The 27,868-nt window shown below is 36.0% G+C and overlaps 1 protein-coding gene across 1 annotated transcript; it reads right to left on the bottom strand.

Annotated features, from left to right (window-relative positions):
- Nucleotides 1-76: 76 nt before the first annotated feature.
- Nucleotides 77-27,534, bottom strand: LOC106711876 (protein O-mannosyl-transferase TMTC1). Its single transcript, XM_014504296.2, has 15 exons — nucleotides 27,468-27,534; nucleotides 10,839-11,398; nucleotides 5,040-5,217; nucleotides 4,335-4,408; nucleotides 3,683-3,814; nucleotides 3,365-3,550; nucleotides 2,981-3,170; nucleotides 2,729-2,850; nucleotides 2,461-2,625; nucleotides 2,178-2,291; nucleotides 1,874-2,017; nucleotides 1,411-1,610; nucleotides 991-1,192; nucleotides 711-828; nucleotides 77-421 (listed from the first exon to the last, which is right to left on the bottom strand). The coding sequence occupies exons 2-15, from the start codon at nucleotides 11,135-11,137 to the stop codon at nucleotides 77-79; spliced, it is 2,469 nt and encodes an 822-aa protein (XP_014359782.2). The 5' UTR covers nucleotides 11,138-11,398; nucleotides 27,468-27,534.
- Nucleotides 27,535-27,868: the final 334 nt, after the last annotated feature.

Consider the following 27,868-nt stretch of genomic DNA (forward strand, 5'->3'; position numbering starts at 1 on the left):
GACTTATCGTTACATGAAAATTAAAATAATACATTCAATTTGCACATTATGTTGACACTTATGATGGCGTTTTAATCTAATAAGTCTTTATAAAATGGTCCGACACAAAAGGAGCGAATGATGCGGGTTCTTTAATTTTCTTCTTTTTATGAAGGCGACAACTTTTGTGCTTGTGGTTTGTCTCTGATTTGTTGTGTATCGGTTTGTACTGTGCGGAGACTGCCACATCCTTTTTGTTATCATTCAATAAATTTCTTTGGCAGCTGTTCACTGCAGACGTTTTGCCCTCCTCTTCCCTATGTTTAACACTATTTATGTCATGTTTGTACAGAAAAGTGCTCGAGTCATCTCTGATGCCGTTAAACTTGTGCGAGCTTTCTAATACTTCAAGTTTGCTGTGATGTAGGCAAGTGGGTTTCACCTGAAAAATATTGATACGTTAAAAAGAGGAAGTAACTTATATTTTTATTTTTATTCGAAACTGTAACGGTGGGAAAGAAAATTATATTTAGTTAAACTAATTCCCGTCGCCATCTTCTTGAATCATGAATCGTACGTTTGTTTTGTATTAGAACGAAGCTTAAAACTACAAAAACCATCAAGTCTTGAGCATAATTTAGAAGGTCCGTGTGTGCCACGGCTGCTCTTAATGGCTCTCTCGGCGAACTAGGAAATTTATCACATTTTATGTTAGTTCATAGTATAATTACCGTAGGCGAGCGCGCGTACTTGGCGGCGCGGCCAGCGAGCTCGGTGCGCAGCCGCCAAGCGCGTGCCAGCGCCCAGCGCCGCGCCATCGACGCCTCGTCGCTGCGCAAGCTCACCCATCTTGCACAAACATAATGAAACATTAGAAGAATTCAATTATTTAAATATATATTTTTAGTATATCATATATTGATTAGTGACTTATGTACAAGAATAATAATATTGAAGAAAGAAACCATTTTTGACCAATTCATTTCGTTTTCTTGTTACAGAAGCCTCTACCTGTCAATGAGCTGCAAAATACGCGCGTGTTGGCCAGCGCTGCGTAGCAACAGGCAGGCGGAGCGCAGCGATGGCGGCGTGGCGGGCGCTGGAGGTGCGCCGGGCCGGGGACGTGCGCCGGGCACAGCGGGCACGGAGGGCGCGGCACTCACCGACAGCCGCAACGAAGACATATAGTACTGCAGAGCCAGTGGCCACAGACCTGGATAATTGAAACATATCTTAGAGGTAATTATAATGAATATGACAGAGATACGTCCACATGTTAGATGAGACAGCAGTGAAAGCTTAAAAAATATTTTTGCGAGACTATCAAATCGACGAATTATTAACAGTTATAATTAGGTAGCTTTAGAGTGAATGCCCATTGTATACTCAGAAATCAAACTTTAGTGAGTAGTTGAACAACAAAATTCTTACCTCGCTCTTTTAACCAGTTGCCATACATGTGGTGATGTTCCCAGTTTCTGGGCTCCAGCTCCAGCAGCTTGTCCAGTATTCCTCTCTTATCTGCTAGCGGGGTGACCAGCAGCAGCTCAAGGTAAGCCTGCACGAACCTGGGCTCCAGTTCTATGCATCTCTCTAGCATTTTCAAGGAGTCACTTATTCTATTCTTTTTCCTAAAAAACATAGCAAACGCTATTTGTTACAGAGTATTAGACTCTGAAGTGAAGAATAGAGAAGATCTATGGTAAGGACGATTAAGCAAATCAGTTTTCAAAAGCAAAATGCTTTGGATCGTTATATCATTAAATATCTTCCTCGGTTGCCCATTGGGCCATCACGTGACGTTTCCTGTGGGTTAGGCATTTACCTAGGCTTTAAAAAGTTACATCTACAGGACATGTTACATGTACTGCACCTTCAACATATGTAAAGAGACCTGTAAAGCTTGGCGAGGTTATAGTGCGCGTTGAGGTGGTGACGGTTGTACTTGAGCGCCTGCATGAAGTGGTACTCGGCGCGGCCGGACGCAACCACAAGTGTTCCCAGGTTATTGTGCGCGCTCGCGTAGCTCGGCCACAGCCTGCCACAAGCATCAACGTTTCATTAAAACTCATGACAACACGATACTCTAACATCTTCTTTCTAACGCCAATGACTAAATATATTTTAGAAGTCAAACTTTATCTTATTAGGTAAATAGCTAAACATATGAAATAATGGAGTAGTTAAGGACAACTCACTTCAATGCTTCTTTGTAATGTTTGATGGCGCTCTCTTGTTGCTCGATATCTTTGAGAAAGTTCGCGAAATTATAATGTAGTTTGGCATTGTGCGGCAACACCGATAGGTCTGCTCTGAAAACACAATAAATACGGTTGGACAAACGTAAAAATATCGTGATGAAGACAAAGTTATAAGACAAGATCCATCATTAGATGAGTCGCGCCGCTTCGCTGGCCAACACAGCGACGTTTAAAGTCAGCAACCGTAGCGCCGCCAGTCGAAATTGCTAGCACAAAATACCTAAGCAGCGTCTCCCTGGTGCGCCAGTCACAATTGCGTAACTGCGTGCGCGCGGCGCCGCTAGCCACCAGCACGGCCGCGCCTAGTGCAAGCAGCCGCCGCGCACGCCCGAAGCGCCGCCACAGGACTTGCAGCCCGTACGCCGTTATTATTATAGAGCCGATACTGCAAATAATTTACTTTGAACAGACGTGTTAAGGTAACAATGGCACAGCCACTGACTAACAGTTTGCACTCAGTGGGAACACATTGCATAATCATATCTGACCTCGGAATGTAGAGCACTCTCTCGGCGACGACGAAGCCGACGGTGACGAGCAGGTTGGAGGCCGGCAGGTAGGGCAGCACCAGCAGCAGCAAGCCCGCTGCTGCCGGTGTGCGCCGCTGCGCCTTCACGCGGGTACCATATACATATACATATAAATTCTTTGTTAATATAAGTTCTTTGTTAGCTTGATAAACGATATAGAAGGTGACAGAAAAAAAAAGAAGAGTACGTCACTTAACAATCCAGCCCTACCTCGATATCTGTTAGAGCGCAATAAAACAACGCGACGAGCGAGGCCAGAGCGAGCAGGGTGACCGCATTGCGCGGGTCAGTTATGCTGGTCACGAGCGGCACCGAACCCAGTTGCCAGTCGTGGCTGAGTGACCATGGGCACAGCACCAGCCACCAGTTGAAAGCCGCCAGGTAGCTGAATGTCATCAACCTGCATACAAGCAACGTTAACAATCGAGTTGCTTGTTGCAACTTCACTGAATTTAATAAAAAGCTGCTAAAATATCAATGTGTCAAAAGTCATAAGTTGAAAACAACCGACCAAACAAGGTCGGATTGGATTAAGAAAATCAGTGACCATTACTTCAGTATGGGTTTGCTTATGTGTGTCAATGTGCACATCACCTGACTAGGAAGGAAGGATGAAAGGCGGGCGGGTTGTCTTGCGGCGAGAATGCAGGCAACGCGCCGTGCAACACGCATAGCCGAAGCGCCGCCGCCACCGCTAGCACCCCCGCCGCCCGCGCCACTCGTCCCCGAATGCCTTCGCCCTGCCCCTCGCCCCGCCAGCGACACCGACCTAGCCCACATCTGAGTAACACGTGTATGTTCTATTATTATCAACACTTAAATTATGCCACACCAAAAATCGGATGGCGTACCCGTCATTTACAATACAATTGAGATTGGTAGGTTTTGATCGATCTTTAAATTTCCCGATACCTCGTGATGGTCCCCCAGCAGCGGAAGATGTCGAAGAGGATGTTGAAAAGCAAAGCGGTGAGGCCGGTCTCCTTGGCCAGCATGCTGAGCGCTGCAAGTCCCGCGCTGGCCCACACGCGTTGTCGGCTCGACCTGCACGAGGCACAAATTTACTGCTGCACTAAGGGAGGCCACTTATTGACTCTGAGTGGGACTATAAGTCTCTAGTAGGATACTAATTAAATAAATTTCATCGTTATAGAGTTCAAGCTTAAAATTCAATGTAAGTATTCATAATAATAATAAAAAAACTTTTTGTTAACATAAAACACAAGCCCAATTCATATTTAAAAGGATTCATATTTAAACAGATGATGATTTAATATTAGAAGAAGTTTTACCTTAAAGAAACTTTTAAACTCGGACTAAAAATATTTTAACTCCAACTCTAAACAACATCAAAGAACTCGGTAAGAACACGAACAATCTTTTCCCAAGTGTTCAGCACAAGGCAAAAACCTGGCAACTTTGAACAAATAAATATTATAAATACCACGGTTATCAAAAGAATTATAGAGAAAACTGTCTTCTAGGATCAGTCTGTCTTAGAATTCACAGACAGAAAAGTTTTTATCCGTATGGCGGAATGGTGCACGGCGTTAAAAGTACTCACCCATGGTAAACAAGTAGAGAAGAAAGAAACAAGACACAGGCTAACACGTCTGCGCGGCCGACCACACCGGACACCTAAACACACACACAAAAACACAACACTTAGCAGTAAATATTTATCGTATTATAAGTATACTTCGTTCCTAGATTTATCCACAGCTATTGGGATTGTGTAGGATTGAAATTGATGTTTCATTGTTTTGGTGCATTATAACATCACTCTAAATGCACATTTAATTATACGTATTAGGTACATTTTAACTTAAATGAATAATGGAAAAACTTTTATTTTAATAGCGCGGTAGCCGTAATGTATTACAAACTGAAATAAGAGGCCACGTAGTCTGTGCTAAGGCGACTGCTTAAGTGAACTGTAAACTTAACAACGATCTACGCGAAATTTTACTGAACAAAGGCATAACTTGATCCCAAGTAGCACAACTCTCCGCAACTCCGGCAACTCGGTCCCCGCGCACGTATGCTGAGTTATTGTTAGAGAATAATTTGTATATTATACGAGCATAAAAGTTTAAAGTCTTATGTATTTAGTTCTATCTATCTATGTAGTTCCTCGCTTTCAGCAGAAAATCGTAATGTAAGAAATAAGAATGTACCAATACGATATATATCATGTTTTTATATAATTACTTGCAGCTGCCTCAGATCTTGAACAACCATCTGAGGATGTCATATGCATTTTACTCACAGCTTCAGTATGTATAGGATGCACAGCAAATAGCAGGGCGGCGAGAGCGGCGAAGGGCCGCTGCAGACGTGCGACGACGGCGCCGGCGCGGGCTACCAGCGCGCAGCATGCCGCGTGCAAGCACACGTTACCCAAGTGCCACCACCACACAGAAAACCCGCACAACAAATAGTTTAACCTGGAACAGGGACACAGCACTTGCACGACTTGATAGCCGCTGAAGATAGAGGAAGATAAAATTTAGAGGAATTTACCAAAAGCGATTACTTCTAAGACTTGTCTCAAGAATCACTACTCAAAATTTACGGCACGATGAAAATTTGTGTTTTTGTCACGTAATGTAATTTTATTTAAGCAAAAATCAAATAACGTACGAAAATTTAATAACGCATGTTGATTTAACATTTTGACAGTAAGATAAATATATTTTGAACGAAACATATAAAAATAAACGCAGACTGTAAGGTTATATCGCTACGCTGGGAAATGAACCGCGTAGCGAATGTTTCCTGCATCCGGTTCGATACGCAACTAACTTACGTAACTTATGCGCACAAGATCACATTAAACTAGCTACTCTTTCGACGTTATTACAACATATAGTGGAACTTGAAACCTATCGAAGTTCAATTTTAACATAAAAAATACAACTATTTGTCTTTGACTCGTCGATTTGATGTGTTTTAAAACTTTACTTATGTGTTTAAATTCTGATCATCAAAACTACTTTATTATGATTCACGTATAAATTTTCTCGTCTCAAGTCGCTGACATAAAATTTTCTCAACTTTTTAATTGAACGTGCGAAATTTCGAGAATAACTTTGGATTCGTTCATTAAAATATGATGATCGTAATGAATTTAAATGAACACGAGCACAGACGCGTTCTTTGTGTGCGAGTTTTTATTTCATTATTAATTTGGATTGCTCGAATTCTCACTAAGAGTGGAAATGGAGTGTTTTTAATGGACTAACTTAACCTGTTTTTGCTTGAACGAGAATTATTTTTCTTCTTTTAGCTTATTCAGTCTCTTGTTTTCAGTGTAAGCTATTACTTATTTTATGTTAATATTAATTTAAAATTATCCATTCATTTTGAAAACACGTACATTTTATAATTGAATTTAAAGTAAGATATAAAATTAATGAACATAATCCTATTCGACACTACTGTAATAAAAAAAAAACAAAAGGAAATTAAAGTTCTTAGGCGGTATCTTATGCGGATCATGACTACCATTTTGACTCATTGTCGAATGTGTTAGTGTAAGAGAAGCTGCCAATCGCAATTTATGTTATACATGTTTTGAAGCATTCTGTTATCTCAAATACGTTGCAGTCACTGACTCTTATACTAATAAAATGTATTGCTATCATAAATTAAGACTTTTAAAGTAATATTTTTAGTAACAAATGACAATATTATTGTTGTAATGAAAATTCCATACATTTCTATCAACCTGTAATAAACAGCTATTAATCTGATTAGTGGAGAGAGATTATTTATGCGTTGGTTATATCGACGATGGAGCTTGATGCTTTACGAATGTCACAAACCAATATTGCTTTGAAGACAAATACAGAAATGAATACAAAACTAGTTTGAAAAGAATTGACGCTTTAAAGAATTAAAAATATAGATGTACGTTTATCTAGTTGTATAATTGGAGAACGAACTTGATGCAACTTGCATGTTTTGTTAAAATTCTATTCATTCGGTTCCCTATTGAATTGAGAATTGGGAGCGTATCTGAAATATTTTTTTTTTTAAATCTGTGTTGCCTCGGTATTAATATAGGTTTCTATGAAATTCGTTATTGATCACTAAATCTCTTTTACAATACATTAAATCTCAAATTAATTTAAAAAAACAATTACATTTTGTATATTTTAAGTATTGCTTATTAATAAACTTTTATTGTCTTATTACAAAATACATCTATTTTTTATCGAATCGAGACTTCAAAATTTGTTATGATTTTCGTACCAAATATAACTTTCTCTGGGTTAAAAATAAAGTACAATTACAACAGAAAATAACGAAATGCCTTTGATTACAGTCAGTCGGCAGTTACATATATATTCAAATAATATTAAAACTACATAAATCTGGCTTATAAGATATAACAGCTCAGTAAACCGCGAACAAATTATTTGCAAAGTTTGTAAGACGCCACATCCACTAGGTCACTTCTCTCTGAGACGTGCCTCGATATTACTTACGAGATATGTATTTTCCGACTATAAAACTATCCATTTGCATATATAAAATTATTCACAAGTAAAACGGCATTGGGTTATTAATGTAGAGCACTTTGCGATTCGCCATGTGAAAAATGAAAGCGGAATTACACAAACTAATGAGTTCCCGGCACGGCATCGATTTACGTAAATCCTATTTCCGTGGATATGATTTTATTTACTCTATAAAGCTTATAATGATCTTTATTGAAGTTTGTTTAAACTCAATTTGATACTATATCCTGTCGATTTAATTTTTCGTGCACTAGTTGTGCAGAAATTATTGTATTCTTCTAACTAAAACTTCAAATAAAATTACATAAATTCTCTGTGATAGGTTTATTTTATAGCTATTTATATCGAAGTAATATAAAGTTGAATTATTCTAGGTTGTAAAAATGTAGTGTGTTTTAAATTTATTATATAACAGCAAAATGAAACGTAAATAAAATTTTCAGATTTTTCTTATTACACTTAGATTGTAAAATATTATACACATACTGTGTGTTACAAAACGAGTGAAAATCTATCTATTTTATGTTTTTTAACATCAAAGCAAACTGATATTTTTCTCTGAACATCATTCAATAAGTTTACAATGTTGAATGTCGTAACAAAAAGGGTTGTACTTTTGTGCCACCATGTCACATACATCATCCTACAATCGATGTCACCCGTTGCCAGGACCGAGACCTCTTGTAAGTGACGCGCCGCTCACAACCGATACGTTATATTGCTGTTCTAACACTTTACATACATTTTTATATTTATGACATTTGTTACCATTGTCGGAGTGATACAATTATGACATTCTGTACATATGGATCTCAGTTATCAGTACATTTAGAAAGATAGAATCATTACCACACACAGAAAAAAATATATTGTGGCAAATGGAAGCCAGCAGCATCCCGGCGTTGGTTTTGAGCTGGCTCCTTAACAAAAAAGATAGAATATTTTTAGGTAGTTTGTTATGAAAAGGTTTCCTTGTAAGCGTCAAAGTGGCCAGTAGAAGGATAAACGCTGTAACCCCGAAAGTATGAACTTTACAGGAGAGCCAAAAAATGATAACTCGTGAGCTGATACGCCTACAAGCATGCGGTATTTAGCAATGTTGTGTAGTTTGTGCTAACCTATAATAAAATCATTATCGTTTGATAATGGTTGAAATTATTAACGTGTAAAAAACATATTCGCGATTTCAAGGGTTACAGCGTTTATGCTTTCCAGCGTCGATATGTACTATATTAACATAGAAGTAATTTTTGCGTATTTTGCAAGTAAAAGTTTTTGTTGTGGTTAACGCACTGTTGTAGTGAATTTTAATACAATGAAAAAAAGTTATCTAAAAGTTATTTTACTATTAAAGCAAAAAAACAAACATATTTCATGTTTGAAAGCTATTTAATAAATTAATCATTTATGTAAAATATAAACCTAATATTTATGTTGCGTTAATTGTAAGAGTTTAATATGCGAATTACGATCATGCTTTGTTTTACAAAAATTTGAATTTCAAATGTGTCCCCCGTTGGAGGGCACACGGGGTTGGGGGGCGGCGTGGCGTTGCGGAATATTCATCAGCTGTCTCGGAGAGGACTTCGTTAGCGGCTACGTTGTAATTACTACATTTGTAACGTTGATGATCATTGTTACTAGAATTCCTTTTACAAGGTTCTAAAATATATACGTAGTTTTACTTTAAATTGCACATACATACATATATTGCTGAACATGAATAATTAAACTGTTTGAGTGATCAACTAATATAAGAACGGTTAAAACACTCACGTATGTATAGGTATATATATCCGGTGTCGGCACCGACTAGTTTCGAGCCCATCGGGGGCCCTTCATCAGGGTGAGTGGGACTGGTTTTGTGTTCGAGTGATCGAAAATAAGTTTAGGAAATTGCAATTTGAAAGATTGTTGTTTTATTTTAAAATTCAATTTAAATACTTTAGTTTGTATTTAACTTAATTCTTATTCAAATAATAGTTTATATTTGTGATTGATAACACAATAAAGCGATAGCTCCGCAGCCGCCGCCGCCGCTAACGAACTTTCTGATTGTTTAATATCGGATTACTCAGTTAACTAGACCAATTGGAATTACAAATTTTTGGTCATAACAAAACTCTAATCAAATTATTATATTCGGATCTCGGTATACAAAACTTTTAAGTTACACATTTGACTTTAAATGAAACTTGATTTAACACGGATGATCAAACTTCGAATCTGTACTTTCTTTTCGTAATTATTAAGAAGTTCTTTTTTTAACCGACGAAGCATCACCAACCTTGTTTGTTGCCTCATAAAATGACTTATTCATTTTTATATCATAAGATGGCCACATTTTCTATTTAATCGTTCGTAAGCTAGTTTTGTTCAAGTAAAACGGGGCTGGGTATGTGGCTAGGGTTGCCAGGTCGCCAAACCTACTAGCCGGACAGAACAGCCTGTTTTGCCGGACATTTGGGTAGAAAGGTTGCACATCCTGTATTATTTAGGATTTTGTCTCAGTATTAATAGGTACACTCTCGTTTGGGAAATGTAAAAAGCCTATCAAAAGCCGGAAAACCGTTTATTTAGGCCGGACACGCAATGAAAAAGCCTACCTATGTGCGACTTTATCCGGACGCCTGGCATCTATATATGCGGCCAAATCAAACAATACTTAGTTAATAATGCAGAGGGCGCTGGAGTAGCGCAGCACAAACAAACGAAGTCGGATATCGCAGCGACGTAATGAGGCTCTCACAAACGATATTCGACTGTCTTGCTTTCATTAAACACAATAAACACTTCTATTTACCATGTCGAATTATTGTAATTTCAAAATATCCTACTGCCGTTGTTTTCAATATACTACTTTAATTATAAATTGTGATTAATATGCTTCCTAAAGCGAAAACTGCGTCGAACAAGAAATAAAAGCTTTTCTCCTGTTGAATTAATTTATGAGTAAAATTATTTTTGTAGTAACTTTGTTAATCTTAAACATAATCGCGAAAGGGTTATCCTGTCCATATTTTTAAACGACAGCAAATCTTTCTGCGGAATAACAAAAAAATTAAGAAGCTTTTATTCTTTGATACGTTTTTTATATCATAAGGTTGCAAACGAGCAAACGGACAACTGTATTCGCCGAAATAGCGAGGCGACCGTTGCCCATAGACATCCGCAAATGCAGATGCGTTGCTTACCTTTAATCAACGGAGAAGGGGACGCACAGAAAGAGGATATTTCTCCTTTCTATGCGTCCCCTCTTCCGCCAAATCCTCTTCCCCTTCCCAGTACCACACTCATCAGACGAAACGCGGAATTTCTTCCACTTCACGCCTGTCTTCTGTGTGGTCATGGTATTTCACCGGTCGATCCGACCAATTGTTGTTCAACCCAACAAATATTGTTGTTGTGGGATCTACCACTGTTCACTGTTTCAACAAAATGTATTTTAGCTTATAATATTGCATAATATCTGAGTTCCTTTTTTATCTACAAAGAAAAGGATAAATTAAAAGGATGATTTTTTTGCTAGCTCTCACACTTACCGGAACGTGAGCGTAGTTAGCGGTCGGTAGGACTTGTGACTGCTAGGCTCTGACATGGGCGTGCCCCAGAAGTCATTCCTGAAGACTTGCAGTAGCGGGTTGGCACCAGTCACATCACCGTTGCTCACGATTGCTGGGATGTCGTCGTGCACGAACTCGCCGTGCAGGCTATTGGCGTAAGTTAGTGCGCCCACAGAGGCAACTATTGTGTACACAGCCCAGTCACTCTCACAGATACTTCGCCAGGTCTTTGGGTTCGAATTTTCTTCACGGACCGACGGCAGCGGTTTTCTACGCATGGTTACCTATTCACTACATCTTTGAAACATTTTAATGAAATTCTTAGTAAGTTGTTAGAAACGTCACTTGACAAGGAAAAACAATCATATTAGTCTCTGTTTTTGGGGCAGTCAACAAATAAGTTAACATGAAGCAGAGTCCGTTTTTAATCTCATATTGAATTAAATAATAGAACTAAATTCGAATGTTTTTAAGTAGTAAAAAAACTTTTAATTCACTTTATCCATAGAACCTTTTTGTTGTGGCACTTGAGGCACTTTCTGTAACAAAAAAAAAACAATAATTTAACTTCAGAACGTTTATATAAATTTTTGATAAAAATCATTGCGCAATTCCCGAGCACGTGTCTTATTTATGTAGTGCTCTTCAATAATTTATATGTTTCTGTATTTACCGATATAAAAAAGTTTTAATCTTTTAAACAAAGATATATTTAATAAGCTTTAGTTGATAATCGTTGGCAAAACAGATCCTAAGAAGTAATCTCTATAAACAGCTTAACTTAAGTACGGTCCAATAATATTAATGCGGGGTAGTGTTAGGTGCGGTGAGCGAACATCGAGCACTAAGCAAATATTGGATTACGTATGATTGATTAAGCTGCTTTGCGAGCGGACAACTAATGTCTGATCGATACGCGCCTGAGGAACTGTCGGCGGTCGGAGGTGATGCAGAGCTTGCCCACACGTCACGCACGCAAGTGACGTCACTAACTTTATCAAATCATACGTAATGTATTATATGTGATAGAACCTTATTATAACTTATCCGTACACATACACATACACACACACACCAAAGAAAATTATAATTTATTACACGAAAGAATAGAGTCAATAATACATAAGATATTGAATATAGCGGAATACTCATATGGTGTCTGAACAGGTTTAGGTTAGGAAAATTACAAAAATCACGTTAGGAGCTAGATATAAGTCATATGCAATGACTTATATCAATCTCCTAACGTGGAGGAGGAGTGAGGCTGCCACACTGTACGTCCTGTTTAATACATCTGACATGAATCAATAATGCCGTCTGTTATGTACTACGGCCGCCACTTCAAATTAGATTTGGACCAATTTGATTGCGACGTGTCGGTTGAAGGGAACGCCGCATGTTTCATGTATAATATGAGTAGGTATACGAGTTACGAAGTATTATCTGGCCAGCAACATGTAGAATATTAATTCGAATAATGTATAAAATAGTTATCGTTATTTTTAAAGGGCGTTTAATACTGCATCTGTATAACACAATTACGTAAGAAAATTCCATTGAATAAACCTAATCTTCATTTAAATAACTTAATAAATATACATAGACTCCAATGACAAATTTTCTATGAGCGGTATTAGTTTTACAAACAAAATCATAAATTATAAGCTATGTACACATAATGGGAACTTAATTAATTATTAGAGCTCATGAGCAAAACATCTATTTATCAGCGACAGGCGAACATTAGCTGGACGTAACGACCAATCGACTGCAATACGTGAACACTCTAACTATTTGTACACTTCATTAATCTATTGATACTTGGCTGTATTCAATATTTTTGTTTTATTCTTTTATCATCTTAGTGTGTAAAAGTAAGGTATTTTCACCACATAATAAATCACAATTATCATAAATAACTTTATTTCTGGCCAAAATTTATAATTTCAGTAGTTGATCTCACACTAAGTTACATCAACTAAGGATATTTATATAGTTTTGTATAATTCCTTGAAGGAATTCAAATAAAGAAGGAAGGTTTTTCTAATATAAACGTCAACGAAGCCACAAAATTGAAATTTTGTGCCATTTCTCAGAATATAAGAGAGCTTGGGATAAATTAGATTTAATTTTAAAATTTAATTTTTAAACACTATTTTTTGATGAATTTTTCAAAGCAACTAAATCACTCTTATAGAGCTAAAATTATCATCCATTCATTGAACAGAGGATCATCTATTGCAAGCAAAGTACAATCTATCTATATATATAAAAGAAAGTTGTGTTAGTTACACCATTTATAACTCAAGAACGGCTGAATCGATTTGACTGAAAATTGCTGGGAAGGTAACTTAGAACCAGGAAACGGACATAGTATAATTTTTACCCCGTTTTCTATTTTTTATTCCGCGCGGACGGAGTCGCGGGTAAAAGCTAGTTTTATATATATTTAGTAATAAAACATAATAAAGTCTTCTTTATAATTAAAAGGAAATAAGTTGTCTGTATGTACGGAATGTTGAAATCGACGACTTATGTAAGTTATCCGAGGCTATTCGTCGCTGAGGGCGGAGGAAACGCGTGGAAATGCAATAAAGCCGACAGCTCCGTACATTGAGCCACTATAAAATTTCTCGTTTTCTCTTACATACATTAAATATAAAGAACACAATTCTACGTACATTAAAAGCACCAGTCGTAAAACAACTTATGTTATTTAATATAATGTTAGGGTGACTTTATTTAACTGCATTCATAATTTTAATCCTCTTCCTTCCCACGCATAATTAATAACGACAGAAGGTAAAGTTGATTTGACAGAGGAGAGAACGCAACGGAAAGGGAAATACTCTCTTTCCGTACGTCCTGCAAATTCGGATGTCTGTAGGCAGCGGTCGCTTCTGTATTTCGGCAAATTCAAATGCCCGCTTGATCGTTTGCCGTCGCAAAATAAAAAAATAATAATAATAAACTTTTTATTGCCATTGAAATTAACAAAATTTTAAAACACAACGATTTACAATATTCAGTGATGGCAAAAGGGGGTGGCTCAGCTTCGTCAACACAGGCGAGGATACAGTGTCAATTAAGGAATAAAATTAAGAAATAGTCGCTAGCGATTTCATCAGCGCAGATTTTTTTACAAGTAGCCTATGTTACTCCTGCGCACATTCTATATGTAACTCGATTAGACAGATAATCATGCGAAATATAGTTTATAAAATAAATAAACCTATAGTTGTTATGAAAAGGAACTTTGTGTAAGAATATTTAAATTCCAAAAACAAAATTAATATGTCTTCTCGAGCTAAATCAACGATAGAAAAACATAAGCAGGTCTAGAGATTCTCAATGACTACATTTAGCTATCGTTTATTAGAAAAATTAACTTAAGGTAATATTAATATATCAGGGATCAGTAAAAGCTTTATCACATAACTCGTACAAATAGAAGGCGAAAACAGAAAACTTGAAGTGGCTACAAATCATACTTCGAAATACATTAATAAGACAATGGTCGATAAAATACACCTCCCTTCACTTAGGTTACGAGTCACCCCCCTGACCCCGAGGTAGCAAATGGTGCGTAAATATACCCTCAGATCCACCATCACGATAATATGTGATTTGTTCTATTTCTTACACGTTAAAGGTTCAATTATGTATACGAAATTATGACGGTGTAATAATAGATAGAGACATTTTCATTGTTATTCGTTTCCTTTTGAAATTAATAGCTACGTGTAAGTATTTGATTAACGGTTAATTGTATTGAAGTGTTTTATCAAACTCCATCCAATCTTTATTTAATTATAGCTGTCGTCCGAGACTCCATTTGCGCGGAATTAACTTCTTCCAGACTGTTCTAATCTGTGCCAAATTTTATCAAAATCCGTTCAGCTGTTCCGGAGATACCTTCAAACAGATATTGTCATTGAATGTGTATGGATTTAAATAGATGAGACAAACATGTCTGTTTTTATGAATTGTGATTACATCTTGATAAAGGTAAAAATTATTTAGATATGTTTGTTATAATTTCGCATTTCCAATATACTTATATATATTTTTCATATACAGTACAAAACTTAAGTAAATTAGTAGAGAATACAACAATTCATTCACAATTCAAATATCAGGTTACCGAAAAATTCCACTGCAGAAACACATCTATTGAAACAAAATATGTTTCCTCCGTTTTTAAAGAAAATAATAAAGAATGCGGAGCATTTCAGAGTAGAAAGCTGCAGTTAACTTCGTTGTAATATAAAATTTTCTGACATTAAATTCGAAAAGGACAAAGTAATAAATTAGTTCACTTCTTTTGTTGTACAAATTCATTTTTGTTTTAGCAAGTTTGTGTTGGTACGAGTACATCTTTCAAACGTTCATTTCCCGAAAGGTATCCGAAACACGCGAACCCTTTAGGGTAGACCCGGATAATGACTTTCGGTACGGAAAAAAGTTCCAAGGGAAACAACCTTCGGGCGTTTTTATGAATTCATAGCAATATATAAACATTAATTTTATCTTAAATTAATTCATCTCTTCAGTCTTCAAAAAAGAAAACTTAATTTACATGAAAAAATATGTATGAGAACATAATAGAACACAACATTTTTCACAGTGAAATTTGGAATTTATTTTATAAGCTCTACGAGTGAATTCACGGTCGGAAAGTGTAAGACACCCACTTGTCCACTTTCTCTCTACCCGCGTGGAATTCGACAAATAAGCTTTTAACTTAAAAAAAATAATAAGATAAAAATGGCGAAGTATAAAACTCTATGATCTCATCACCCACACAAATAATTTAAGATTTCTCCTTAACCCATTCCTGGTATGATGTATTTGTATGATTTTTTAAGAGAGTGTCGCGTCCTTGGCTCAGGGATTAAACGCTCGTCTTGTAATCTGCAAGTCCTGGGTTCGAATCCCGACTGTTCCAATGTATTTATCAATTTTAGATTTACATATATACATTTATTCGACGTTCTTACGGTGAAGGAAACATTGTGATGCAACCTGCACGTATATGCGAAGAATTTCAAAGATATGTGTGAAGTCATCACTTGGCCACAGTGGTTGATGATGGCCTAGTCACACTTAACTAAGGGTAGGCTCCCTCAGTGAGGACGTATATCGAGCTGATGATAATAGTGATGAAATTTTATTCCGATTTTCCATATTAATTTATAAAATATCACACGGATTTGTTACTTAAATAAATATATATATGCTAATGAAAGATAAACATGACAACAATACTATTGTATCAATTGTGCACTAATTCACAGAACTGAAATCACACGGGGGGTCGTGGGGTCTGGGGGGGGAGGCACACAATTAAATTAGTGTGCACATGTCATAGATAAGTTCCGCGCTATAGGAATTTATGTCTACTGAATACACAATGAATTTAACCAACCCTGTGCACGCCGCATCACCGCAAACACACCGGCCTTTGTGTACATTGCGCACTGTCGCAACTGATTTGTGGTTCAAACTTGTATAATACGAAACAAAATTTATTAAAGATTTATTTTGAAAAATATGGTTAAAAATATTAACCGTAAACTTTAATATTAAAGTGTACATATTTAATCGTTAAAAGGCTCGTGTCTAAACATGCAAGATACAACCTAAATATTTTTAAATTAAATTTTAAATTGAAAAAAATATAACAATGCGGTTATTAATTACAGCGTAATTAACAATCTAATTTTTTTAATAAATCATTTAAGAACGGCTTAACTCAAGTGTAATCGTCCGGTGACGGCACCGACTAGTTTCGAACCCGTCGGGGGCCCATCTTCAGGGCGCGTAGCGCTACGCGCTCTGGCCCGCTGTGCGAATAAACACTCAATATTATTATGTCTCACGAAAGTTTAAACAATTTAATGTTATTTTTTGGTTTTCTTAAATTTCGCTGACCTTGTCAAAGAAATTTATTTTCCGAATAAAAGCCAGTCCCAAAAATCCTATTTAGAATGCTTATCAGGTGGAGCATCAGTCATCGTGACAGGCTCAAAAGACGAGGCTATTACGACAACCGGAGACCGGGTACCACTCATAAATACAGCTTAGGAAATTTAAGTTTTTCCGAGCCAAGCCTTTGTGTGTCGTTAATATTAAAATAATGGCGAACCATTATATTATACCTTGGAATATTAAAGGTTACAATAGTGCATCGTCTATACATTTAAGGACGTATTTTAATCAATTTATACAGAGACTAACTTTTGTACATTTTTAATTTGTAATTAATTTTACCTTTTAACAATATCTTCTCTTTCAATATTTTTTTTTCTATGTTAAATAGTAATTTACTTTAATTCGTATTTTAAAACTAAATCAAATTAAGTCATTCGATAAGTATGTTTATAAATGGCTAATATCATAAAACTTTCTTATATTTTTTATTTACAGGAAACGTTTATTACTAATAAATCCAATCAGTAAGGAAAAAAAAACAGCGATAAAACAATATAGTTGTTTGGTGTATCTGGTTTGAAAGATAAAAGGCAATTTTATAAAGAAATACGAGGTGAGAGAAGGTTGTCCGTTACTACTGAGTAGGGAGCGGTCATTAATTACAAAGTTTTCCCATTCGCACTTCCCTGAACGACCATTTGCGGCTGGCGCCTGCTAAGGGAAAAATTACTATCACCGCGGTCAACGTCGTCATTTTACATTAATCGGAACAGAACGAGGCTCAATGAACAAAGTAAAGCTTGTATTATAAATTATTTACGATTAAAAGAATTACACATGAAATATCAACTGAATTGATAAAGTAGTTAAATCCAGATTTACTTTTAAAAAAGATAAAAAAAATCTTTATTTAAGACACTTTTATATTTCTGTGGAAAATTGCATTCGGATTTGTTTAGGTGTTTTGGAGTTACCTAAAGTTTAGCAAGATTTTTTATTTTTATTTTATCCTTTCAGTTTTCATTTGTGTTTTTTTCATTGTTCTTTTTAGTTCTGTTCATTCTTTTTGTTATTTTATTATTTTTGTAGTTTTATAATTTCATCTTAAGTTTCTTAATCTCACTTGTTACTGAGTGTCAATTTGAAATACTTACTTAAAGTTCTTCTTTTGTGTTGTTTTTTGTGTTACTCTTAATTGTTCTCTTATTTTAGGGTTCTCATTGCAGCTCTCAACACCGATTGAACATCTTTTCTTTTGAATAAATGAATTTCTTCCTTTATAATATATATAAAACTGGTACTAAGTTCACTTGAAATTAAATTAGGTTGTGAAATTCAAGCTATAATTTTCTATATCTACAATACGAAATCCAATTTACCTGTGAGTGGAAACACGAGGATTTCCGTGAATATCGCGGCTGCAGCGGTTATTCAATTGTCTCCTTGCCTGCCAAGATTGCTCGCTGTCTCGGTGTGGTCAACGCTACGAAATTTACAATATAGCAACATGCACTAAACATTCGTTCTCAATTGCCAGCTCAATGCGGATACTGTAGCTGTACAGGATAGGACAAGAAAATTTTCGTCGTTATGAACAATATTTAACTCTCTGATTTCATTATACTTCTTATATCTTACTAATACAAATCTGCTATTTATATTGGCCGTTATATTTCAACGTGAACTACTTGATGAGTGGGGCGCTTTCTAAGAGTACAACATCTGTATTAGTTGCGCCAATTTTAAATTTTCTCAATTCTATCTGCATCTATATAGGTATCAGAGAAATTTTAATGCAGTAACGATAAATAATTGAATGGATCAAAATAGCCTTTATAATAATCCAATTAAAAAATCTTTATTCAACTTCTCACATTATTTTTCAAAACATTATTGGTTTGCACCAACCGGGATTTCAATTGATTCTTAATTTGGAATTTTAATAATGAACTCAATCATTTTTTTGAAAATAAAAAAGTGAGGCATTAATGAATGTGTTGTTTAAATAAATTTTAACTTAGATCGCGAATACCATGTTCAATATAGGTCATTTCACCGTTCGGGCGTGCAGAGATATCAAGGCGGTTGGATCACGTAGCAAATTAGGGCAGAGAGAGCCCGCAGGCCACGTGCGGCCCCGGCCATCTACCGGCGCTCTAATACGCTGCTTGAGAAAACTTTGAAACAACGGATGCATCGTTCTGATAGCATCAGTGATCATAGATAGAAAAATACTCGTATCGCTGGCACACGATACCGATACTTTGAACTTTAAAAACTTTTGCGCTTAGTGACATCTTGCGTGAAGTTTAATATCTCGAAAGGCATTCAAACGTAAAAAATAATTAAAATTAATCCATCGCTTTACGAGCGAGTAACGTTTACATATGTATTATTAATTCAATTATCCTTAAGTCATTCTGAGAGGATGTTTTCGCCTTTACTGACCACAGAAACTAAGTAAAACTAACGTATTCATGTTTTGAAAACTGTTCCGTACAAAAGTTTATGCTGCACGGGTCAGTTGACATCAAACTCGCGGCACACATGAGACCTAGTTGCCGACTGTTTGTCAGGAAGATTTGAAAAGTTGTTCAGGTTGCAAATTCGACTTCTTGTGAAGGGTGCGAAGTACATATGTCATAGCTGTGGATTACCACTTTAGAAATACTTGTTTTAACACTATTATCATCTGCCATATTCGTCTTGAAAAGAAAACCTTCTACCATAAATAAAATAAAGTAAATTTTTTCAGCAGTTAAATATAGATCTATCATTATTATGCATAATATGAAAATTAAAAATATAATAATCGAGTATTTAGTTCATAGAATATGAATTCTGTAATGATGTATGATACTTAACAAGTAATATAAAATGCATTTTTTCGAACAATTGAAATACTCAGCAACAATATGAACATTTCCAATAATTATGACGTAGGTTTACATTTGTACTCGTATTTCCAATAATTTGATGTTTGTTTTAAAGCTTCGTATAATAAAACACTTCAGTTTTGCTACAAATTTGCAAACCTTCCAAATTAATGTTAAATATCAATAACACTGGTCTGCAAAAAAATTTTTTTTTCTCTCCTTCAAATGTTATGCAGTTATCTTGTCTGATACAACAATACTGAATATAAATATATCATTCAAAGTTTTCTAGCACGTCTATATTCTTTGGGATGGAATTTTTAAGAAAAACAATTTTTTAATATGAAATTTTTATCATTCATTTAATTACTTAAATAATGTTGGATGTACATTATTACACAACCTTTAAAACGCATATGACAATATCATTACTAGTTGTCAATCCCATTTTACTTAGTCGTTTTTTTCTTTTTCATATTTTATGATGGAGTTTCCTGATAAATCGACCAACAAAAATCTGCAAGTATTGCTTCGGACCATTTCCCGTTGTGTCCTCTCTATGTGCAAAATATCGTGATGAAACCTCTCACAGTCTTCATCAGATACTGTGAGATTTGGTGAGAAAAATTTTAAGTGAGAGTGCAAAAAATGAATTTTAAGAAACATGTTACTTTTTTGAGCCTTATAGGAAATGAGAAGTTCTTGTTTGATTTCCTGTAGTTCTGATTTTTTTCCAAGAAAATTTTGGCACAATGTTTCTACAAAAGCAGTCTGCGCCCTTTTTTCGAATTGATTTAAATTTATTTTAAAACTTGAGTCCTTCATAAGCTCGAGTATTTGAGGACCTACAAAAATTCCTTCTTCTAATTTCGCCTCATCCGGGGAAACTTTGTTTTCTAGTACTGAAAGTACTGGGCTTTCACAAAGTTTTTCATAAAACCCAGCTTTATATGAAGTGGTGGATTTTTTTTTTCACTAGGAACGAAAGGATATTCCTTTACATTTTTAGATACAGGAGACAAACTCAGGGAGGTTTTGATTTTGAAAAAAAAAACCTTCTTTGTGGTCAGCTTTTTACTATGTTGTGTTTGTCTTTTGCGCGACTGTCCCACTCACATAAAAAACCACAAAATTTGGTATTTACCATTTGGTGATTTTAACTGGACTGTAATGAGGACATCTTCCTTGCAGGCCAGTTAAAATTGCTAAAACTTTTAGATCAACACAAATGTTCTATGCGTATTGTGAATTTTTGATTTCTTGCAGTAATAACATCATATTTCCATATAATTTTCTTTCATATTCGCATAAAAAAGCGTCAGATAATATTTTTCTCTCTCTTTCTATCACTGCACACCGTTTATTTGTGTGCAAATACAATCTCAACCAATTAAAGTTGCTTTAACGCGAGAATAACATAGTATAGTAATATTAGTATAGCAAAAAATCCCATAATTTATAAAAATCTAAAATCAACATTAAAAAAAATTAGACGTGATAGCATAAAACGAAAAGCAGATATAGATTGAGGATGGTAAACTCTTTAAACGTATCATACTTTTATTCAAAGGAGGATTTCGTTGCAGACCAGTGTAATCAATATTTACTTTTATTGATTTTTTTTTTTTATAAGAGAAGGGGGCAAACGAGCAGCGGGAACACCAAGGTGTTCATCGACGCCCATGGACATCTGCAATACCAGAGGAATCGCAAATGCGTTGCCGGCCTTTGAGATGGTGATAGGCTCGTTTCTTGAAGGACCCTAAGTCGTAGTGGTTTGGAAATACCGCCGAGGACAGACCATTCCACAACGCGGCCGTGCGCGGCAAGAAATTTCGCGAGAACCGCACTGTTGTGGAATGCCAGCCGTCCAGATGGTATGGATGGTACCTGGCGGTCTGTCGGGTCGTCCGATGACGAAACTCGGCGGCAGGAATCGTTCCAAACAGTTCTTCGGAACACTCCCCGTGGTACAAACGATAAAAGATGCAGAGGGAACTGACGTCCCTCCGCAAGGCCAGAGTATCAAGCCGATCGGTAAGAGCTCGGTCGTTGACGATTCGAGTCGCTCTCCGTTGTATGCGGTCAAATGGAAGAAGCTGGTATTGGGGTGCTCCCGCCCAGAGGTGCGAGCAGTATTCCATGTGGGGCCGAACTTGCGCCTTGTACAGTTGTAGGCGGTGGCCCGGCTGGAAATACTGCTTCGCCCTACTGAGCACACCCAGCTTTTTGGAGGCCAGTTTGGCCTTGTCTTCCAAGTGACCGCGAAACTGAACGTCACTCGATATGTCAACGCCGAGAATACCGATACTGGCTGAGGCAACCAGGGGAGTGCCCTCAAAACGAAGATCTACGACATGTTGATGTTATTTCTCCTTCATTTAAAAGTTTTTGATTTTCATTATCAGGTTAATTTACAATCAGTTTTTACAACAAATAACTACTAATAGCAACTGTACGATTTCATCCCATTCGTCCCACACGACACGGGAGCGGCACTGGAACAGTGCGCAACGGCCCGCGTGTTCGCAGCCTGTATTATTCACAAAAAGCCGCGCAATAACTTTGTACTACGCTTCACTTATCAAAGATTAAAATTTATCTTCAGCGGTCATCCTGTTCAAATGTTTATATAAATTAACTCATTAATTTTAAGTGGTTACTTTAATTGTACTACGTCAGCGTGGTTTACTCAGGCCTAGTCACCCCTAACTTGGATAGGCTTTGATACCCTCGGTAGAGACACTATAACCTGAACTTATGCAACAAAACCTTATTAGATTTTACACTTTAACAACTTTAATAGACACATCTTAAAGCATTAAACACTGTCAGAACATTAACAACTAAATTCACATCAACGATACTTCAAAAACAAATATTGTAAGTTGAATTATAATTTAATGTCGCAGTTTCATGAAAGCCTGTGACGGTAACCGAAATAACCTTTTATTAGTCGGTTAAAATTGTATGTAATTAGCGGGAAAATTTCCATAAAGCCGCTATACTTAATTATACACATTCCTTGTTGAGGCATTTTGACAAAATGTCGCCTCCAACGAGACCTTGTGCTGACATAATATTATTGCTTTTGTTTGACATTTTAGATTTATATTTCAAATGGAAAATGATTTATTCGATATCAATACGAGTATATAATATGGTAAATTAAACATACTGCTGAACTCAGAGTGTATTTTTTATTTTCAGTGCTTTGTTAAACAGTCGCTTAGTAAAGATTTTTTTTCTTTGTATTAGCAACCCTTTTTATATGAAAGAAAAATTTCATTTGATTCGTAAGCAAACATTAAACTTTGTATTCACTCATTTATAAAAGCAACATAGAATGATTTTATTCTGCGAAAAGTCTTTGTTTGCGGCGACCTTTGAATATTTAAATTGGGCTTCTTTTGAAGTTTCCATAGACTGCGAATTTAGCGTAGAATCTTACTAATATTATAAATCGGAATGTTTAGATGTATGGTTGGATGGATGTTTGTTAAAAGATATCTCCTGAAATAATAAACGGATCTCACTGAAATTTGGCACAGATGTAGAACAAAGTCTGAAAGAACACATAAAGAACAATACTCTTTTATAATTCTATCAAATGTACATATTGTGGGTAAGTTGGGTAAAAAAGGATGTTATAAAAAAAACCTTACTTAACACCCACTACTCGTTATGTATAATGAGTTCGTATGGTATCGGAAGGGCGAGGCTGATAATAATCTGTATTCAGATCTGCACAACTAAGCTGTAAATCCCGCTTGTTTATGCGTAAATCTATCCATAACGGATAAAAATAAAGCAATATATTTTATATCTTCACTTAACGTTAACGAAACCTTTTGGAAGACATTTGCAATTTAATAATGTAAGTTACTATTCGTAAATATGTGAACCGTATTAAGTTTGAGCGAATTTCTGGATTCAAATGTGACGTCGGTTAGCAAGAAGGCATCATTAATAACGGCCGCCGACTGGAACACAAGATTGTGCATCCCCTCACTCTGACTCACACTGAAAAAACATTATCTTCGTTTTACTTATAAATTAGGAAACCGCTTTTATTTTAAACTCCTTTGCAGTGATTTCAACAGAGCAAAGAAGATTCGTATTACAAAGGAAAGCTTTTGTACGTCTAATAAGAGCAAATCCTCAACGTCGGTTGATATTTACAATGCCTTTACAGAGAAACGGAAATACTTAAAAAAAGGCTTTAAGTTAAACAACAATTGAAAACATAAACTTAGATAGTTGTGTATACGAAAGGCTGTTGAATGCTTGGTTTATCAATTGCTAAAATAGTTCTAGGAAACTACTCATTACAAATTAATAAATAATGGTAAACAAGATTATTAATAAATTCGTACTAAAGATTATATTATTAAGAAAGAAAAAATCAGACAATCTATGGCTACTAGAAGAGTGTCTGGATACTTTAATTGAATAAAACTTCGAGCTGCGTCTCCATTGAGCAGCCTTCATTGACTCAGTTAAAGCCGCGCTGTTATCTCGTATCTCTTAACTGTCAACTGATGTAAAGGCAAAGTTCTGTACGTCATAGTTACTCCGATTATTTTACGTGGAAAAGATTTAAGTATACTTTTGAATTAAATGCAATTACGCTTAAATATTAACAACGTGTTTTTAAATAATTGCTGGCAAACGACAATTCATTTTAAGTTGTTTGAATACGTCCTTCTCTGACGAGTCCATCCTACATCCCTTACTTTTTTTAGTTTTCTTAAGTCATTTGAAGAGTAAAAAACATATTGGTTTGTTAGTATGTCCATTACATCATTGACATCATAAATTTATATATAACAGTTAGACTCACGAGCTATAAATGAAATCGCCGTAACGAGGCGCGTCGTAAATTAGCAGCGGCAAGTGAACCGTGCGGGGGGTGTACCGGACGTGCAGGGCGTCCAGGGCGTGCGGGGCGGGGGGGGAGCAAACATCCGGCGCACACCACCTCCCAAACCGAACTGTTATCAGGGTTTGGAATTGGAAGTCTTTTTTCTTACTCTTTACTTATATGAGGTATTTCAATAAGTAATACCCAACATTATTCTAATTTAAAAATATGGTAAAACTTACTTCCTTACTAATATTATAAATTCGAATGTGACTCTGTCAGTCTGTCCGTATGTCGCGCCTACACGTCATAATTATAGAACTGATTTAAGTGAAAGTGGTACACAGTTAGTCTACCCATGAAACTTATCATTTACTTTTGGTCAATTTTGGCATCTTGATTTGATGGGTCGTATACTTTTTATTTATTTAGGTACTAACTGCCGCCCGCCCGAAATAAAAAAAAAAAACTTTAATAAGCCTAAGTGATGTCCTACATCTGTTCCAAATTTCATAAAGATCCGTTGACCCGTGTCTGAGATACCTTCTAACAAACAACCATTCATCTAAAGTTTTGCATTTATAATGTTAGTAAGATATTATGTTTTTTCAATTATATAATATAATTCTCCTATTATGAGTAATAAGTAATCATAAAACTTCTCGATAAACCTATATCAATGAAAAAATTAAAATCAAACTAACAGAGAAATCTTAACCTCATTAGTTCTTCGAAGAGCTTACTATGTTATAAATTTTAAAAGAAATCAGAAAAAATACTTTGCAAAAAATGAAGATGTCTAATGTTCGCAAATGAATCAAGTGATAAACAATGAGAGTATCGTGTTGCATCCGCCCGTAGCATCCGGACAAAGACACCGCGTATCTCCGTCGTGAAATCCGATCTTATCCGCCTTTACTCCGCTATCATCCTCTACCTGACTATTAAATGCTATACGATTCACACAAATCTCATACAAAAATTACATATAGGTTTATGTATAGTCAATGTACTAGTTCTTTATGTTCGCTGGATTGAGTCTATTACAGCAGCTAGGATGATGGGGGGTTATTATTAGAAATCTTTACTAAGCGGCTCCCTTAGTATCCAATTAACGCATGTGAATGAAGTTCTTCACCAAAATCCTACAAAAATGTATTATTATAACTACTCAATGAAATATGATACTTCTTTGTCTATTCTGTTTTAATCCAAAGTTATGTTTGATCAAGTTACGAAGCGGCAACTCTCGGAGCGGGTAAAATTTATTATCTAAAACAGATTGCTTAATTAGACCTGAGGCGGTATTTATTTGGTCCATCGTACAAAGCTGGAAAACAATATTTTCTAATTTAATTTCTTTCCTTCTCTCGTATCTCATCCAATGGAGGCCCAACTAACGTAATTTGCTGCGAGCATCCCCTATACAAGTATAAATCAAAATGAAATTCTCTTTGAAATATAGGTCAAATAATTAGTAACAGTTGGGGCTCGGGGGCCCTTGCGCCCAGTCACTCCATTGAGCGTCCACCGAAGCGACCTAAGAGCTCGGTGACCTCCCAATCCGGTAATAATAACGAAGTAACAGCCCGAGCCGAGGCTCCTGAGGGAGCCCTCGAGCCTAGTTACTCTTAAACGAGGTTTAGGCTAAGCGCCATCTGCGCCCGGCCACCTCAAGCCCGGTGAAACTGTAAATGCCTCTTCAAGGCAAACAGTGACTACTCAGTCACAAAAAAAAAACAGTTGGGGAGAAAAATAATTTTAAGTACTACTTTGCAGACACTTGTGTGACCTAAGTTAACAATGACAAAGTGAATCCACGTACTCAAATAAACAAACTTTTCAACTGGCTCGTCTATTTAAACAGCGGCGAACCACTCAAAAAATAATTTAATGTTTTACGTAATATTTATTTTTGTTCATTTGACTTTTTTTTTCTTTACAATAAAAGTGTGAGATTACATGTTTGTACTGGATATGAATCAGGGTGTCATCAACATTGCTTGAGAACACATTTATTTCATATCATAAGGAGGTGGCAAACAAGCACGCGGATCTGATTACGCCTAAATAGCGAAGCGACTACTACCGATAGACATCTGCGATTGCAGATGCGTTGCCTACCTATAATCGACGGAGAGACGCACAGAAAGAAAATATTTCCTCTTCCAATGCATCCCTTTCTTCATCAAATCCTCCTTCTCAATCCTCAATCCTCTTCAAATTTCCCTTCCCATCGTTTCCGTAAAAGAAAAGGATGGGAAGGGATAGAGGATTAAAATTAGGCCACCGCAACGCACACTTATCAGACGAAATGCGGAATAACTTCCACTTGATGCCTGTCTTCTGTGTAGTCGTGATATTTCACCGGGCGAACCGACCAATTCTTGCTACAGATGTTGTTGTTGCTGGCGTGTACCAGTGTTAAACATGTACACATTCATGGATATTAATCATTTAGAAAACATAAATACATTAAATAGCGTAATACTGCTGAGTAAATAAATTTCAATTACATACTAACTTGGGAAAGAAAAAACAAAAGTGCTCTTACCATAGATTTGTAAAATGTAAATAAATTAATAAATTTGTAGAGTAAGTGATTTTAAAACATTTTAGTTAATTACCCAAATATAGATATTTTTTGATCAATCCTAAACTTCTATTTCATTTAATTGTTTAACTAATTAGTGAACTTTTGTAAAATAATGAATAATTTTGTGGTCACCCAATGTAAATCTACACGACGTGTTAGAGAGAAAGTATTTTTTTTTTTTTAGAGTAAATTGCTATTTCAAAAGCACAACATGCATGTATTCATTATTTATAAAGTTTATTTAGCACAAGTTATTTTCATTAACGGTAAACGTTAAAGATTTAAATGTGCAACAAGTAAATATTAAATAAAACTAAAACACAAGCAAAATATCTTACCTTTATCTCAGGATGTCTAAAAATACATGATTGTGGCAACCTCAAACGTCACTCAACACTTTCGTCGCACTTGACACTCGCAACTCGCGTAGAGAGCACTCCGCCCGCCCATCCGCCGTAACCACGTACCGTCCGCCCTGGCCGGCAGCGCACAGCCTACTGCAGAACGTGAGACTCCTTAGCACATCCCGTGCCGCGCACGCGCCCACACCAACCCCTAATGGGCTACAGTCAGCTGACGAGCGGCACTTAAGGTCACTGTGTCAGGAAACTCTACACCAAGAGAAAGATCAAGTTTTTTTGTTTTCATTTTTCCACTTCAGTTTTCGTGTTGTAAAATTTTGAGTTTTTAATAAATTTATTTGATAAAATTGAAGAAATGAGTTAACAATGTTTTGCAA

The sequence above is a fragment of the Papilio machaon genome, chromosome 5, assembly GCF_912999745.1.
Source record: "Papilio machaon chromosome 5, ilPapMach1.1, whole genome shotgun sequence".
Lineage (NCBI taxonomy): Eukaryota > Metazoa > Arthropoda > Insecta > Lepidoptera > Papilionidae > Papilio > Papilio machaon.